Source organism: Cornus florida, unplaced genomic scaffold (genome assembly GCF_030987335.1).
Source record: "Cornus florida cultivar Cherokee Brave unplaced genomic scaffold, ASM3098733v1 CherokeeBrave_3.0.0_Hap2_Chr01, whole genome shotgun sequence".
NCBI classification, from domain to species: Eukaryota; Viridiplantae; Streptophyta; class Magnoliopsida; order Cornales; family Cornaceae; genus Cornus; species Cornus florida.
In genome coordinates this window covers 101,171,007-101,190,399 of record NW_026775571.1, presented here as the reverse complement: position 1 = coordinate 101,190,399, position 19,393 = coordinate 101,171,007, and the positions used below count along the sequence as shown (strand labels likewise).

Sequence of the window (19,393 nt, the reverse complement as noted above, 5' to 3'; positions counted from 1 at the left end):
AATTAATGTATATGGATAAAATAGTTAAATGTTTGGAATTATAATAAAACTGATGAGATTCGTATTTCGATCTAGTGATCCTTGTAATAAAACAAAAAGTTAGGTGACCAATAGAAGAAAGGAATGCTTTAAATGATCGCAATCATCTTGTATGCAATTTTAAGTCCAGTGTCATTCACTGAATTCAATTTTCTTTAGAAGTTGGGGCATTTGGTAATTTTCTTTTTGGTATTTTTCCACATATTATTATCGGTAAATTACGTTGGGACAAATAATGTATGAGTAAACTGTTCAGCATTTATTACTTTGACCTCTATTGAGATTTGACGCATGAGCTCAAGAACAGTACTAGCCTTTTCTTTTCGAGGATAGCCATTAACCAAATTTTATAAAATGATAATTTTGTCCTTTCCTTATATGAAAAGACAATAATAATCTTATGTATTGCAATATAATATATTACTATAATATAAATGATATTACCTACTTTTCACTTTCTGATAAGCGGCAAACGGATGTATAAAAGATCAAAGTAATAAATACTAAGTAATTTACTCGTGTGTGATTTGTCCAAACTACTAGGACATAGGGTGTAGTTCACCTTATATTAACCCTTACCTTATTCGACGCCTATACAAACATATAGATATATACAACACACCACTGAACCGTGACCAGTGAAAGGCTCAACATGTGGGCATCACTTAAGAATTATCAAGTGGATCACTAGCATGCAATGATAGTTTTATTTAAGCTTTTGGACATACTATGGGAAAATGATAGGTTAAAGCTCGTGTATAAGCTGAACATGGGAAGCTTAACCTATTGTATTACACCCCTGCGAATCGGCCTCGATTCTTTTTTCTAACTTGACAATTAGTGATTTGTACACAGAACAGAAAGCCTAGGTTAGTTTGAGAAGAGCCAAACCCTATTGACTGGCCTTGTTTTTTGTGATGATTTTGGCTCTGTTTTCAGCCCTATTCAAATGCATTTAAGTACTCTGGCTCTACCCAAGAAATTAACAATTAATACCCAAAATTTTAAGAGAGAGAATAAAATAATAATTGTAATAACAAAATGAAATGATGAATAATGCTATAATGTTTAAACCGTATGCATCTTCAATAGATAGTGTTTAACAAAGATTATTAGTCAGATGCGCAGGGAGGGACGGACCTACAGAGGAAGGAGAGGAGGCAATTGCCCCCTCTAAATTTTTGTTTTTTTAGCATTAAGTAGTTATAATTTTCCTTATATACCTTTGAAATTTTATCATTTCTCCCCTTGAAATTATAAAACAAATTCACTTTTGCCCAACTTACTCAATACCCTAGGCCCGTCTCAGGTCAGATGTACAAAATATAGTTTCTCTCCTCTTGGAGTGTTTATTTTAAAAGTAATGATACAAAATTCGATTAATTTTTGTTACGATTTCAATTAATAGAGTCTAATAAGAATTCTTAATTTGTAGGTAAACTCTTGATTTGTAGGTAAATAATGAGAACCGACCCTCTTTAAATTCCTACAAAACTCATATCATCACAAATTATTATTATTACTATTTTTTTTTTTCAATAGATGATAATAAAAAGGTCAATACAAGATTATGTTAACTTAAGTGCATTTAATGAGTCTGTAATTACTTATCATCACAGAAAATGCTATTAAGAGAGCTCTTTTATTTCAAAAGTCTTGAGTTTTCCGTACAAAATTATGCCATTTGGATTGGATCATTTAATTAACCTCCGTCCCTGGCCTCTCTGTAGAGAATAATTATATATTATTACTCAGAAGCACACAACACACGGGGAGAGAGAGAGAAATAATTATAATAGCAAAAAAAAAAGGGATAAGCAAGAGAAAGTCCAAAGTTGCCTACCTGCAAAACCCAGGCAGCTTTGGCTCTATCTCTTGGAACTATTTGCTACAAAGAAGCCTTTCTTGCCGCCTTATTATGGACCAGTCTCTCTCTCTCCCCATGTTTCTTCTCTTGTCCCTGGCTCCATACATTTTCTGCTTTCAAGATATATATATATATATAATATATAGAGAGAGATAAAAATCCCTATTTTCTATATATATGTACATCAACCATATGAGTAGGCAGAGAGAGGAACACACCCCACATGCATAAATGCCTTAATTTCCTCCCACTCTTTCCCAAATTAATTAGGTTGTGCTTAATTTAGAAAGGTTTTTGACATTGCCCATCTTGAGCTCTCACATTCAACACGATCGATGATTCTGTTCCATGCACACAATGAAGAGTAGCTCCTCAAGTATATGAGTTTTCTTTATGCATGATTTTAGTTGCCTACTGATCAAGTAATCCACACTGGCAAATAGTTGATTCTTTCTTGATCAGGCCAGTTCCGTTTTCTTATGCTTTTAAATGGGGGTGACTTTTGAGTTAATTTTTACTTTTGCCAACAATTTTGCAGGCTGCAGTGAAGGCTATGTTTTAAATGCACCGTTGATCACGCGAGTTCATCTGGGATTGATCTGCCTGGCTCCCTGAATGCCAACTAAGAAGCTTGTCAAGAGTGTTGACAACCTTCCTACTTGGCATGAAGGGAGTCGAGCAGGTCCAAATGCACATAGCTCCTCTCCAGTAATGATTTTTCGCTGTTCCGTACAGTTGGTAAAATTGATGGTGATTTTTACCATTATGATGTTGAAATTTGACCATATTTAACTTGGGCGTGAATTATATGCTCATTGTGGATAAGGTACAAGGTTATCTAATTGGGTTATTTTTACACTTTTTACAAGATGTTTGTTGTTGTATTGTATGTGTGCGTGTCTATGTCATTTTACTGATTTGATGGAAGCCATCAATTTTGACCAATTAGGGAATGAAATGGATCATGAAGGGCTCAATCAAGAGATATATGGCACCAGTCACAGATCAATTTTGTTTGGTAAGGAAATGTTTGGCAGTTTGGATTTCTGAACTTCATGTATTTGTAAAAGAAGCATGCAACTTTGGGCACCTTTTGTGGGCATGCCATCTGTAATTTAATCTGTAGTGTGAAGTTGAGAGAAGATGAGTATGAATTTATTTTCTTGGACTAAAAGTCATGAAAAAAAACAAAAAAAAAAAAAAAAAAAACACAAAGGGTTCAAGATCGGCGACAGAATTCATTGAGAGAACACAAAGCGCCTCGGTTCTTATGCATTTTTTTGGATGGTTGTGCTCCGACGTATCTATGGGGGTGTTTGAGTATTAATTTTGTGAGTGAGGAGAGAGAAAGATGCGAGAAATTTGATTGATCCAGTTGTAATTTTATCTTTAATTTGAATGTCGATCATGGAAGCTGAATAATAATTACCTCAATTAAATTTACTCATCACTTGGAACAAATACGTGTTACTTGTTACATTGTTCGGGTTGAAAAAGTGTTTGGAAATAATAATTTTTTTCAAAACACTCCCGATTAAAAATTTCTTTCCAACCGACATGGGAACCTCTTGCACTGAGTTACTCTATGAAAAGTAAGATTGGAATCTACATCAACTCAACAAAAAATCGCTCCAGTAAAATTCAATTCATGGACTAGGTCTTGGATTAAATGCCGTGGGTTTCAATGGTATTTTCTTTGCTTGAGTTTTCAACCTTAAAAATCCTTTATTTTACTTTTTTACAAATAACTATTGCCTTGGATATTTTTATTGTTATTAAAATAATATGAAAATCAATCAAAATAGCGAGGCAGACCAATTCACCTCTATAAAAATAGGGTGAGCAAAAAAATGGTTCTTAATTTAGGTCAGGAATTTTAGCTTTGTTTTGAGTTAGATGAAGTACTGTAATTGGAGGATGATACCATATCTGACGACATGTTAATAATTTTTCAAAAGTGATTATAATTTTCCTGTTAATTATAAATTAAATTAAGTGGACCATCACAACATTCATAGACCTGCAGGCTATGGGTAAGCAAATTGCAATCTATTTGAACAAGATCTGCGAATGGACATTGAATATAATAAAGTCTGCAATATTATTATATTTTGTGTCTCATGCAATTCTTCTTATTGTCACCGAATACAATAGATCTCACACTTTTTCACCAAATTACAACAGCCTCAACATTCCAAACTGTCATCTCCCCCCTCTCTCTCTCTCACACACACACTCTCCCTCCTTCTCACACACATACACACAAAAAGGAGAGTTTTTGAAGTCACTCTCCCTCCTTCTCACACACATACACACACAAAAGGAGAGTTTTTGAAGTTTACAGGAGTATGGGTTTTTTATTTTTTTTCTGGCTTGACCTCAGTGACACTGGTAATGTCCGCATGTCCCACCTTCTTCCTCAGGCCCTTAGTCAATTCGACGGGGTCAACTCCTTCTCCGATCACCACCACTTTATTCTTCTCGTTCCCTTCAATCCCCACAAAGCTTACACCTGCTTCACAGTCCAAACTTCCATTAATCAAGCTATAAACCATTTTCTTGTGTCAAACAGATATTAGAGTTTGAGTATCACTAAGAACATATTGAAAATAACGATTAAAATAAATTATAATTTCATTCAAAAGTTCTATTGAAGTAAGATAGATTTTAATAGTTACTAAACACATTTAAAAAACAATGCTGTTAAACAATCCAAAAACAATTCTGTTTGAGTTTTTTTTTTGGGTAATTAAGAAGATATTGAAAAGAACGGGTGTGCTTTAACTCTAAAAATTAAATAAAACTAATTAATCAAACAAAAATGAAATGTCAGCAATTATTTATGGCACCTATCCATAGCTGGGAGCTATACAAATGCGACAAGAATTGACCAAAAGACTAAAGCCCTGTCTTCACATCACCGGCCAAGCAAGTTTACTGTTTACATCTAATAATGTACGAATTTTCGTTAGGCATTAGGTTCTAAGATTAATATGATCATTTTATCAATGATTTTTAAAATATTAAAATCATTGGAACTAAATTATAGACGATTTGATAATATGTTTTTGGATATATATATATTCCAATCATAAAAATTCAAATGAATTTAAAACATATATACTCCCTCCATCCCATCCATTATTTTCTTTTTACATGTTCGAAATTAGATGTCCCATTTGAAAAGTGAAAGCAAATAAATTATATATTTTCATCATTATCCTTTATCTTTTATAAAACTTCAAACTTTGTAACTATATATATATATTTAAATTAGAAGGGACAAGTTGGTAATCTTAAAAAAGGACAACGTATTAAATGCATGTCCCTTTAAAAACTCCAATTTTTAAAAATGGACCTGTAATGTGGGACAGAAGGAGTAGATAATTAGGTGTTCCTTTTGATCTTTCTGGACTTCAAACCTAAATCAAGCTTAATTTTTTTAGAACTGAAACCCTTCTATCATAGAATTTGATTAAATTGTATGATTCAATTTGATCCAATCAGATTTTTTATTTCTAATAATTTTTAGTGCATTTCTAAGTAGGCAAGGTCGCTATTCACTGAAGGTCCTCTTAATAAAAAAAATAGACGGGGCAATAAAAAATGCACCTATTGAAAAGCATGATAAGTGAGTTCTAAAGCGTTGGAGGTAAGATATAAATTGTTAATTATATTGTTTTTCTTATTCTTTATTTGGCATGTCAATTATTAATTCAGATATCATCAAGTAACTTTTTATGCATATGGAGGAGAAATGACAATGAAAAGAAACAAAATTGATTAATAAAATTTACTTATGAACATGTAATATTATTACAAGAAAAACGGAATTATTTTGAGTGTTGACAATTTAAATATCAGATAAAAAAAGAAATAATTAGCGAAGAATTCTAATAAGGAAAAGATTTGATATAACTAATCAGGTATGAAATTTCTTAATTTCTGTAATTCCTATATATAATTAATTTTATGAGGTTGTAGGTATATAAATATGTACAAACCTTCTGCTTTCGCCGCAACCTGGAGTGCCTTCCTCCGACATTTCTCGCATTTCATGCACACTTGCATAACTATCTTTTGCTACATAAACAGACACATGCAAAAAAAAAAAAAAAAAAAGGTTCAGATTTGTCATGTTACTATTAAAAAAATAAAGTAATGATATAAATATAGATGGAATATTTGTGACTCCAATTTGATCATAGTGATCAGTAAGAATAAAATAAAATAAAAAATTATTGCTATCCTTACCTTCATATTGTTGAGATTCTCGGCAAACAAACACTCTTTTCTTCCCAAAAGCCAGAGAAAATATTGAACCTACGACGAAGCTCTGATGCACATACAAAGAAGGAACACACATATATAAAGTTGTCTGACTCTTGGGTTCCTTGGTGGCAAAGTTTTAAACGGTTCGAGCGATTAATGTGCCCACCAAGAATACGAAAATAGTGTCTACTTAGATATGTGTTCCCACCATTGGAAACCTCTAGATTCTTGCAGAAAATTCTAAATTTCTACTACCTTGGACACCAAATAACTTGACTTTGGGTCGATTCTCTGGCTAGCCCACCCAATTACTTACTCATTTGCTTCCTTGGGCCATTATTTCCATTGGTCTAATCACATCACATGCCGAGAATAACTCAGAAAATGATGTAGTACGGAGCGAGTAAGGATTATTTTATTTTATTTTATTATTATTATTTTTTTTACCCAGAACTTTTTTGGGCAAGGCCCTTTGGACCCACTTTAAATTGGAGATACTGCAATTGGATCCACAACTACAACACCAGGTTAGTCAGAGACTATAATGGAGCGTTAGGGAATCGAACCCTGGACATGTTAGGAGCAAGGTCCTAGGGAGTAAGATTACTTTGCACTAGAAATACTATATCATTGATATTATTAATAAATCATACTATTTTCGCTCCATTATAATTATTCATCTAGTAAATTGTAACTCATACGAATTTCTTATTACATTAAAAATAATATATTTATTTAGTGAGTACTATTATGACATTTTAAATTTTACAGGCATATAATATCCATACATAAAAAATATAAAAAAATAGAAAAACAAGAAAGGAAGAAAATAAAGAAATTTGGTAGATTATGTTGACAAAGTTTGGTGCAATATTCCAATCACGTTGGGGCAGTCCATTTACCCCCTTCTCTCAATTGTATTCCCCGGTCACCAACACCCACGTTGGGGCAATCCGGATTCTCTCTTGTTCATAGAGGATTGGGTGCCCATTCGTGCATTAAAATAATGTTGTTTTGATGCATTGGCTTGCGGAGTCAAACCTATGTATTTAGATTCAGCAGTGAACTTTATTTTTATTTTTATTATATGCTTCTATTTTTGTTAAAATTTTAAAATTGTCCCACAAATTTTTGGTTAAAATATATACTTTCCCCACTAAACTTTTAAATTATGAAAAATAGGAATCATCTCTCTCTATATGTATCTATGTGATAAGATTGTTATAATCTCCGAACAAAAATTATATTTAAACAAATAAAAGTTATCATATAGTTAAGTTTTGCCTCCCCTCAACTTCTTTTGTTATTTTAATTTTTGATGCCTATAAAAATATCCTTATCGTGAAACCCAACACGGGAGAAATAAGAGAGGCAAAATATGCTTAGGCAATTTGTATTTTGAAAAGGTAAAAGCTCAACAAGTACATATATATATATATATATATATATATATATATATAAAAGTATTGAATTGAAATATTATCAATAAATATCTCTATATTTTTTGTATTAATTATCTTGGTTCAAAATTATTTCATTGAATAATTGTAATGAATTGTTAGATCTATTATTTTAATTAATTAATTATGTAATAAATAAGAAAGTAAAATTTTTTACTTATATATATATATATATATAAAAGTATTGAATTGAAATATTATCAATAAATATCTCTATATTTTTTGTATTAATTATCTTGGTCCAAAATTATTTCATTGAATAATTGTAATGAATTGTTAAATTTATTATTTTAATTAATTAATTATGTAATAAATAAGAAAGTAAAATTTTTTACTTAATTATATTTGATATATATAATCAATTAATATTAATAATTATTAAGTCAGTCAACGGTCTATAAAGTGTCGGTGTCTACTCATATATTTTTGTGATGCTTTTGTGAATTATTAGAGGGGCACGTGGGGTTGATTTGATGTTTCGGTCTCCCATCATTTAGGCCCTCTTTTGTGTTGTGACAACTAATTAATGTACTTTAATAGTAGTTTAATGTTCTATTTTTCTAAAGTTTTACTTCTCCCATCTTTAGTACCGAGAAGTCTTTACCTACTCAAAAAGTTTTTCTTCATCGGCGTGTTTCACGAGCTTCATGTATTGATTTCTTTTAGGAGTACAATACTCCACTTGACCAGAGACCAAAGCCTAAGAACTTGGTGTTGCGCCGTGTCTGAGGAGCTAATAAATTATTAGATAGTTCACATCGTGTGATCAATCAACCAATGACAATAAATAATACAATTAAGTGTATCAAATTTATTCAACTTTGTGATTATAGGACTTGTAGTAGTGACTGATTGGGACTAATCACGAGCAAGGTCGGTCTTGAGATTGAAAAAATTTTGAGAGGTCCTAAGTGAACTTTAAATATGAAGCGCTAGTAGTAGATGATGGCCTATCATTCTTGCTACATTTGGAGGCTGGCCCATCATTCTTGCTCCATTTTGATGGCCCTAAATTTGAAGGCGAGTTTCAATTGCTACATTGGTTATATTTTTTTTTTGGTGGCCCATCAATCTTGAGGTCCTTTATTTGTTGCATTTTGGTTATAATTTTTTTTTTTTTTTGGTGGCCCAACATTAATGGGCCTATAAAATTTGAGACCCCTTAAATGATTTGATACATTTAGTTACAATTTTTTTTTTTCTTTTGTAGCCCATCATACATGGGCCTATAAAATTTGAGGCCCCCAAAATTCTAAGGCCCTAGGCGGTCTCCTTGGGCCAGGGCCGGCCCTTATCATGAGCTATTCTTTTGACTGATTGGGTTGTTGTGATTAATGAAGACCTCGTAATCTCGGACTAACTAATAATTATCAAAAGAATTTTACCCGTGTGTTCTGACAGTATCCAGTCCGAAGATTAGGCAGATCTCGTTAATGGGCTCTGAAATAAATCTGGTTTGGAGAATGAGGCAACCCATAGATCGGCCCAAGTAAGCTTCGAGTCTTGAATGAGAACTCTACAAACCCATCCCCAATCCCATGTACCATATGATGAAGCCCGACCCAAACCAAAAGTCAGATCTGACCCACTTTACCCACTTTTCAAAGTCCAATCCACACTCCAAAGTTCCAAACGTGTCCTCACATAGTTGCTGCTAAAGACCACGTGTTATCACAAGAAGTACACGTGGAAAGGTATCAACCCTCAACGGCCGTTGCACTAGACACTTCACCATTGATCCATACTCTTCACTCCTCATATTTCCTCTTCTTCACGAGCAACACCCTCTCTCTCTCTTCTCTTTCTCTCTCTACTGGTTAATTTGTCTGATCACACAAAAACCGCCATGGCAGTTTCAATCCCAGAAGCCACCAATCTGAACAGAAGATCCGACGACGGTGGCGGAAATGGTCGCCAACAACCCGATACTCTGTCCTTCGCCTCCGTTAAGGTCCAGGAACTTCCACACCTCACCGACTACCTCCCACACCTCCAGACCTTAACGAATCCATTAGAGCACAACCCGTTCTACAGTCCTTCCGAAGGCTTCTACCTCTCTCCCTCCGACTGTTGGGAAACGTGCAAGTTTTAAAAACTTTTCGAGTGATTTTGATTCATAGATCTTGATTCATCACATAGAGACAAGTTTTATGCAAAAATATTAATATGATGTATCATTCAATTAATGGATTGAATACTTACATAAAAGGTCTGAGTAAACCTTTAAAACTTTCCTCTAAAGTGAATGTTCTCACTTATTGTAGATCCCTTAGCAAGATGCCTTCTACTTGGATCTCCATCTTCTTGGTAATTATTTTGCCTTTAGGAATCACTCATAAGCCTCCATGAATTACCTTGGAAAACTAGGTTTGTGGGAGCCTCCATTAGATGAGACCATAAACCCTAATTTTCTAGAGAGAGAAAATAAATTCCTTTTTCATTCTCATTAAAAATCACCCCCTAAAATATACATAGACCATGTATATTTATAGGCAACATAAAAATAAAGAAAAGGAAACAACAAATCCTTCTCCATCTCTAATTCATATGTCTCAAATCTAATATGATTCCAATATCAAGTTGGGCTATGAGTGAGAATCCATTGGGCCTATTATTTTATTGGCTGCAATGAATTAATAATTGGCCCGGTCCATGGACCCAATTCAATTAATTCATAAATTAATTTCTACTCCACTAAAAGAAATTAATTGAACTCCAATTAAATAATAAATAACCTCTAAGTCAATATTGCACTTTGACCCCTCTATGCATAATTAGTTATCGGATAAATAAAGCCATCAATCCGACTACTTAATTAATATATCTGTTTTGGTACCTCTGATTATTTCTGGCTTGATCACAATAAAACATTTGTTTGACAAAAATAATAATTTAAATAAATAAATATATAATAAATCATTTTGTCTAAAAACACACGAAGGCCTTCGAATTTACTTTGTGATCAACCATAATCAATACAAAATAAATACAAGTAGCAATGATGCAAATATTGAAAATATAACCCTCTAACTATTAATTACATAACTACCCAAAGTGTCGGTCTAAGGATCCCGAAGAATCCGCCGAACAAATCAAAGTAATTATTAATTAATAAAAGAGTCTATACTTTTCTCATGCTTAAGAGTCAAATGCCATGACGGTGATAGGGAGTAATTGCATACGACGGCTCTCGCAATATATCTCAACCTAACGCGGATCCAATTCAAGTCTTAATTAATTATGAGTTCATCCATAATTACCGACTATGAACAATTTATAATTACTATTTATATATCATGCATTGATTGCCATCACATACATATATATAAATATTTCTTGTAATTACATGGACACTATCAATTTCATAGTGAATCGAAACATAATACATTGAATTCACCAATTATATAAATCATAAATATTTCAGATATGTCAGGAACATATGTCACTATAATCCAGATAGGAATTTGGTTATAATTTTTTTTTTTTTTTTGGTGGCCCAACATTAATGGGCCTATAAAATTTGAGGCCCCCAAAATTCTAAGGCCCTAGGCGGTCTCCTTGGGCCGGGGCCGGCCCTTATCATGAGCTATTCTTTTGACTGATTGGGTTGTCGTGATTAATGAAGACCTCGTAATCTCGGACTAACTAATAATTATCAAAAGAATTTTACCCTTGTGTTCTGACGGTATCCAGTCCGAAGATTAGGCAGATCTCGTTAATGGGCTCTGAAATAGATCTGGTTTGGAGAGTGAGGCAACCCATAGATCGGCCCAAGTAAGCTTCGAGTCTTGAATTAGAACTCTACAAACCCATCCCCAATCCCATGTACCATATGATGAAGCCCGACCCAAACCAAAAGTCAGATCTGACCCACTTTACCCACTTTTCAAAGTCCAATCCACACTCCAAAGTTCCAAACGTGTCCTCACATAGTTGCTGCTAAAGACCACGTGTTATCACAAGAAGTACACGTGGAAAGGTATCAACCCTCAACGGCCGTTGCGCTAGACACTTCACCACTGATCCATACTCTTCACTCCTCATATTTCCTCTTCTTCACGAGCAACACCCTCTCTCTCTCCTCTCTTTCTCTCTCTACTGGTTAATTTGTCTGATCACACAAAAACCGCCATGGCAGTTTCAATCCCAGAAGCCACCAATCTGAACAGAAGATCCGACGACGGTGGCGGAAATGGTCGCCAACAACCCGATACTCTGTCCTTCGCCTCCGTTAAGGTCCAGGAACTTCCACACCTCACCGACTACCTCCCACACCTCCAGACCTTAACGAATCCATTAGAGCACAACCCGTTCTACAGTCCTTCCGAAGGCTTCTACCTCTCTCCCTCCGACATCATCCTCCGGCAGATCGTCTACGACCTCGCCGGAAACTTCCCTTTGCAGTCACCCCACCTCGCCTACCACCGCGCCGGCCCGCGGAGGGAGATATTCTTCGACCCGAGTCACGTGCGCGCTGCCATAGTCACGTGCGGCGGACTCTGCCCCGGGATGAACACGGTGATTAGGGAGCTGGTGGTGGGGCTTTGGGAGCTGTACGGTGTGCGTGAGATCTTCGGCGTGAAGGCCGGTTACCGGGGGTTTTACTCTGGGGAACCGGTGCGGCTCGAGCCGGAGCTTGTGCACAATTGACATAAGATGGGTGGCACTGCGCTGGAGACTTCAAGGGGTGGGTTTGATCTTGACAAAATTGTTAGTGCAATTCAAGATCGTGGGTTTAATCAGGTTTTGTCTTTACTCATCTCCTAATCATTTTATAGACTAGTTTTTGACTGCTTGATTTCCACTATTTCATTTTTATATATTCCAAATTAAATTAATTGTCCACTTTGAACTTGGTAACTATACTTATCTAAATTAAAATTGACAAATTAATTTTAAAAGGGGACAATTCATTAATTACTTGTCCATTTAAAAACTCCAATTTCTAAACATGGGCATCTAATATTGGACAGAGTATTATACGCATTAGGTGCACAAAGAATTGGTAGAACCATTAAAGACCGGAATCGGGTGCTTCAGTTCCGATTCCTAATGGTTCCTATTCCAAATTTTATGAACTGTTAAATTCAGTTTCCAGAACCAAAATGTATAATAATTATATATATTATTTTTTTAATTATATAATTACTAATATATATGCCTATATTTGCCAATATATATATATATATATATATATATATATATATATATATATATATATGTGCCTATTGATGTTTGTTTGAATGTAAATGTGGCCCAAGAAATTGCCATAGTCAAATGTATTGCTAAAAAAAAAGGTTATTCAAAAATAAAATAAATAAAAAAGGGAACCGGAACCATGGAACCAATTCGGTTCAGTTCCGCTTCCACGTCCCAACAGTTCCAGTTCTGGTTCCAATTTTTAAGAACCGTTCGGAACGGTTCCAGTTTCGCAAGGAATCAGACTGTGTGCACCCCTAATACATGTCGTGTTTTGTTATTTAAAATTTTCAAGTTTAGAGTTTTAGGGTTTTGAACGATACTGTTTGGTAACTTACCCAAAAAAAGGTGGTGTTATCTTTGGTGTAAGGATAAAAAGCTAAGAAGCATACACCATACGAGTGCAGCAATATGAAAAATCTCAAAAAAACAGTAGGGCATGATACGGCAATAAAAAGTTAATAAATTTTATTTATATATAAAAATATTAATTATTTGTCAATTTTTTTTAACAATTATACTATGTTATTATTATTGAAAAAGTTGCATTTTAATATTCAAACTAGATACTTAATTTATTGTTATAAATTAAGTATCTAAGATGTGTCGGATATGCAGTTGAAATACCTAAAAAGTATCGAATACGTACCTTTTAGAAATTATAAAATATATCTTAAAATGATTGATATGTTTAATAAGTATCAAACACATATGTGCGAGTATCGATATCTGACACGTATCCGATACATGTACGTTATTGTCCTAGAAATATCCATACTTCCTAAATAAAAAGTCAAAGCTCTAATTTTAAAAGAAAAAATTTATGTTTTAAGTTTGTGTAATGATAAAAACTCACATGAAACAAGTAGTAGTTTATGGGAATCGTCGCACTCTACAATGATAAACACTGGAGCTCACAATTGCATGGATGCGAAATTGAATTGATCAAAGGTTAAGTCGTTTCAAGTACTTCCCTCCAAACATTTTTATTAGGTTGGATAATTAGACCTGTTAATGGATCGAATTTTAAGCCAATTTTGATTCAAATCCAATTTGATAACTTTGATATGGTTTGAGAATTTAATTCGATAACTAAACAAAATGGATATGAATTATCGGCAATTCAATGCGATAGTAATTACAAAGTGGATATGGATTTATCAGCAATTCAATGCAATAGTAATTCAATTTCACTTAATATATTATATAATATGTTGGGAGGGGATTGTGTAAGGCTCGGACACGGGGAGCAACCTAAGGATTGTTGGGTTTGTAATTCCGAAAATAGTTTTCAAGAATTCAGAAAATAGAAAACTGTTATAGAGAACAATCTTTTAGACATTTTTATTACTGAATTTTCAGAAAATAGTTTTATTTTTATTTATTTATTTTTGCCTAGTTGGTACTCACTCACACTTGTCTCTTCTGAGACTTGAACCTCTGACCTCCCTTGGTAAAAAAAATAATAATAATAAAAAAATAAAATAAAATTTTTGAAAACTCGACCAAGCAGAGTTTTTTGTATTGCCTTTTTGTTACAGTTTTTTTAGAATAGAAAACTATTTCCAATAATTACAAATCAAGCAGGCCCTTAATCACTCGGGCAACACAGCAGCTTCCTTTGATCACAAATATATATATATATATATAATCATAACACACAGTAAAATATCTAATTTTCTCTCATTAAAGACACATTTTTTTTTTTTTTTTTTTTTATCTTAATCATTCACTTTGGGAGGTAGAGGAGTACCACTAGGCCACAATAGCTTTGAACAATTAAAGGCACATGCTATATTTATATTCACTAATAGTATTAAGTAAAAATAAAGCTCATACTGTATTTACCACCTCTCTTTGACAAGCTATATTTACTCTTAGCACCCTAGCACGTATTTAAGGTGTGTCAAAACAACATGTAGTATATAAATGGGATATTATACGCTACCTTTCAAATTGGATATTATAGTTTGGGTGTGTTACAATCATTTGGATGTTGTATAACAATTTATTTTAAATATACAATTCACACAACATTTTACAAAACTTTTATCGAAAACTATAACACCTGTCTTGACATCACTATATTAGGTTAAGGCTATGAAGCACTGACATGGCTTTAAGGGTCGAAGTACCGGTGTCAGACAAGTGTCCGACACGGACACGCGTATCCCAGGCTTGGACACGTGTCCGACACGCTCTAACCGTGTCCTGCATTTTTTAATATATTTGATGCATTCGGACACCGAACGGACACGGCCGGACACAGATCGGACACTGATCGAACACGCATTGATCTGAATAGACACGGCCTTCTCATCTCGGAACTGAGCTATTTCACCGGCCTCTTTTGCCTGAAGTAGTGAAGGAAGATGATGAAGAGAGCCAGAGAGGAAGAAGTTGAGAAGGGAGCCAAACCAGGATGTATCTATAGATGTAAAAATTGTGAAGATAAAGAGACGTAAGAGAATGATCGGAAACCATGGGGGAAGACGATGGCGTAATATTGATTGCTTTTGTGTTTATGAATCTAAGATCTGAAATTGTAAAGATAGAGGTAAGGTACAGCAGAGAGGGTGAGTGGGTTGAACAAAGTGATAGATCTGAGATATGAAGATAAGGTAGGAGAAGAGACGCGTGGGTGAGTGGGTTATTGAAAAATGTGATTGGGGAGAGAAAGAGTGGGGTTAGGTAAGAGTTTTATTTCTTTTATATATATATTTTATTTTATAAATAATACTCTCTCTACATTTGTTTTTTTTTTTTTTAATAGAATATGTGCTGTTTATTTTATGTTTTTGAAAAAAAAGATGATTGGCTTAATTTAAATGAGTTGTATTTATTAATATATATAAAAAAATTAAGTAAAATTTAATATTTTTTTATAAATATAATAAAATATTATTATTTTATTGCCGTGTCCGTGTCCTGTTTTTTTTAAATTTGCCGTATTGCCGTATCTGTGTCGTATCGAACCCGTGTCTCGTGTTCGTGTCCGTGTTTCATAGGGTTAAGGTTGAAGTAATTAAAATATAAATAAAACATATTTCAAGTGGATGGTTGTATATATATTTCTATTAATACTCAAATGAAATATATACTTATCACTTTCTACATTCTTGTGCTTTTACAAATGTCACCGTCAACCTATTTATAGGCATGCTATTGAACCATATAAAATTATCCACACTACTAGAATTTACTGTGCACACTACAAATTTCTTTAAGTTCTCTAGTATTATAGAATCTTCTAACTCTCTTTGCAATACTCTACCATCTCCAAGCAAATGTGAAATGTGAAAGGCTATACAACTTAACTCTACTCATGCCATGCGAACGGGGCAACCTCCCTGCAAATAGGCAGGTGTGACATTAATTAAGCTCGATTATTTGAATAAGCAACTTCTTTACTCAATTTTCCTATACCCAGAAAGACAGTAAATTTGGGGATTCCTCTTACGAAAGTGATTTAATATTTACAAAAATGATATGTTTCCCCACTCGCAAAATGAGGACTCTATCGTACTTATATATGATATTCTTTATGAGATTGTTAACTAACTAATTAACTAGTTTTTGTGTGTTGTTATTCTGACAATTGAACAGGTTTACATTATAGGTGGAGATGGCACAATGCGTGGAGCTGTAAAGATATTTAATGAAATCCAACGCAGAAAAATGAATGTCGCTGTAACTGGAATTCCAAAAACAGTCGACAACGATGTAGGCATCATCGATAGATCATTTGGGTTTCAGACTGCAGTTGAAATGGCCCAGCAGGCAATCAGTGCTGCACATGTGGAGGCTGAAAGTGCAGTGAATGGCATTGGCCTGGTGAAGTTAATGGGTCGTAGCACAGGGCACATTGCTCTCCATGCTACCTTGAGCAGCCGTGATGTGGATTGCTGTTTGATTCCTGGAAATGACTTTTACTTGGAAGGAAAAGGAGGGCTGTTTGAATTTCTCGATAATAGACTGAAGAAAAACGGCCATGCAGTACTGGTAGTGGCGGAGAGAGCCGGACAAGATATGATACCGAGAACTGATGCCCAGAAAGAAGAGGGATGAATCTGGCAACCCAGTTTCCTTAGACGTTGGCAGGTGGTTAAAGTCAAAGCTTAAGAAGTGGTGGGCTCGAGACCATCCGAATGAGTTATTTACTGTAAAACTCATAGATCCCACATACATGATACGCGCAGTCCCTGCAAATGCCACTGATAATCTGTATTGTACACTTCTGGCACATTCTGCAATTCATGGTGTTATGGCAGGGTACACTGGATTTTTCTCTGGTCCTATCAACGGCAACTATGCATATATTCCGGTGGATGAGGTAGCAAAGTCTAGAAATGAAGTTACCACAAAGGATCATAAGTGGGCATGGGTCAGATCGATCACAAATCAGCCTGATTTTTCGAGGAGCTAGATCTCATGACCTCAACTTTTTACAAGGGCCTTCTTTCGGATAAGAATTGTTCACCAAAGTTAGAGTTTGCAGATTATCGTGATATGCTACCCCTTGTGGGTAGCCTCAAAATTATGCCGTCACAATGATTCGAGGGCATGGCTGCAGTTAGACAAATGGACTGGCAAAGCAAAATTGAGAGGGAATGGTTATTTTTGGTATCATTTGTGAGTAATCTCTCTGCCAAGATATTCCAATTGCAAATGTAGAACATGATGTTAGTACTAAGATAAACCTGTGGCTATATATATAGACAACCACTAGGACTTTTCTATGAATTCATGTTTGCTTTCATGATTCTCGGGTATCTAGAGGGTCACATACATTTGTTACAAGTATTGTGAATGTGGTGCAATGTGATACGTGTGTGTGTGTCCATATGTAACAGATATCTCAAAGGTATTGAACAATAGGAAACATTTCTCTCAGTGTACAGAGGTAAGGCTGCTTATTCTAAACCCTCTCCAAATTCTTCTAGTGTGACGAGAGTCTCGTGCACTAAACACTTTATTGAACCAGCTATTTGTTAGTTGAGGACATGAATTATGAGATATGAAGTGGATGATTAAAAGGTCATAGGTTTCAAGATTATGTTTAAAAAAAGCAGTGGTAGGAGTGGTAACCATGTGCACTGACTCAGCTGTGATGGTCATTTTTGAGTTTTTAACAAGCTACAATTGTTCTATATAAAGGAAACAAGCTACAATTATTCTATATAAAGGAGTCCAACTAATGATCTTCCCATTGAGAATTGCAAAAAGTTGCCACAAAGAAAGTTGTGTTTGGTAGACGAATTGGCAATGACAAATCCTGCAATTAATTGCACACGTTTTTTGTGTCATATAAAGATGGAAAAGCTAAATGCTGATTCTCTGATGTGGTGTTACTCCGATCAATGTGACTGTTTGTGCATCTTTGGCTTATTTAATTTTACCAGGTCTAAAGTTTTCAAAAGCACAAAAGCAACCCTTATCAACTTCCAAAACAGGCATAACTATCTTTATGTCATCTAGAGATAAGAGTTTATTAAGATTCTGTGTAGAAGAATCCAATGGCAGAACTTGTGTGGTTACATCCTCATCATGGTATTAACACCATAATGGGTTCCTCTATTAGTCATTTTTTTTCCATAGGAGTGGGGAATCCTCTTGGAATTAAACCACTTAGACCAAGAATTTGAATTTGGGTTGGGAAGATCATTTCATATTATATATTGACTGGCATAATGTAATTCTTGATATTATTCAACTTCATGAATGAGATGGGTTTCAAAATATTTATTTAATTAAAAAATTTGTGTGAATTTTTAAACAGAATCATGTTGTATAGTAAACAGAAGTGTGAAATGACTATAATAATCACGTGTTCGGTATCAATATGATTATAACATCTAAAATCCTCTTGTGCAAGATAGTGTTCTGTCTCATTCGATTAGCCTTCAATTTTACATTATAATATTTTCATAAGTATCTCATTTAATTAGTGATGTACTTTTAATTTCACATTATAATATTTTGATAAGTATCTCATTCGATAGTATTTTTAATTTCACATTATAATATTTTCGTAAGTATCTCATTCCATTATAATGTGCCAATTGTCAGTTTTTTAAAGGCCCTTCTGAAGCCATTTCTTAATTAATACTCCCTCTGTCGCAAAAAAAAATGTCATGCTTTCCTTTTTGGTCTGTCCTAAAATAGTTGTCCACTTTCCTTTTTCAAATAATATATTTTACATCTTTTCATTTATGTCCTTGGAGTTCAAAATTTCAAACTTGAATATAAGGGCAAATTAATAACTTTTTAATGAGACAAGACATGTCCCACATATTCCCTTAAAAATTCCTACTCTCCAAAAACGACATCTAAATTGAAACAGAAGGAGTAATTACTGGTTAAGTGCTGCGTAAGAATTCGGCAAATAGTCCAAATTCTATGCTGTGATGGCGATAGCAATGAACAAACAGCCGCACTTTTTCACGTGAAAGACGATTCAAATGATTTTACTTGCTACAGACAAATTGGCCTCTTATTTTGTTGGTGCTTAGGGTCTGTTTGGTGTTTGTTCTACCATGTTCTGTGTTGTTCCCTA

At 34.2% G+C, this 19,393-nt stretch overlaps 1 protein-coding gene and 1 pseudogene across 1 annotated transcript; one reads left to right on the top strand and one right to left on the bottom strand.

The window, feature by feature from the left end:
• Positions 1-3,989: 3,989 nt before the first annotated feature.
• Positions 3,990-6,274, bottom strand: LOC132311064 (heavy metal-associated isoprenylated plant protein 47-like). The gene is made up of 3 exons (XM_059808809.1): positions 6,161-6,274; positions 5,911-5,989; positions 3,990-4,418 (listed from the first exon to the last, which is right to left on the bottom strand). Exons 1-3 carry the CDS (start codon positions 6,164-6,166, stop codon positions 4,264-4,266), a joined length of 240 nt encoding a protein of 79 aa, XP_059664792.1. The 5' UTR covers positions 6,167-6,274; the 3' UTR covers positions 3,990-4,263.
• Positions 6,275-11,651: 5,377 nt separating this feature from the next.
• LOC132309521 (ATP-dependent 6-phosphofructokinase 2-like) lies at positions 11,652-17,838 on the top strand (annotated as a pseudogene).
• Positions 17,839-19,393: the final 1,555 nt, after the last annotated feature.

Coding starts and splice junctions, on each gene's coding strand:
- LOC132311064 (XM_059808809.1), bottom strand. Junction 4,419..5,910: donor GGTTGCGGCGAAAGCAGAAG/GTTTGTACATAT, acceptor ACTGTGAAGCAG/GTGTAAGCTTTGTGGGGATT.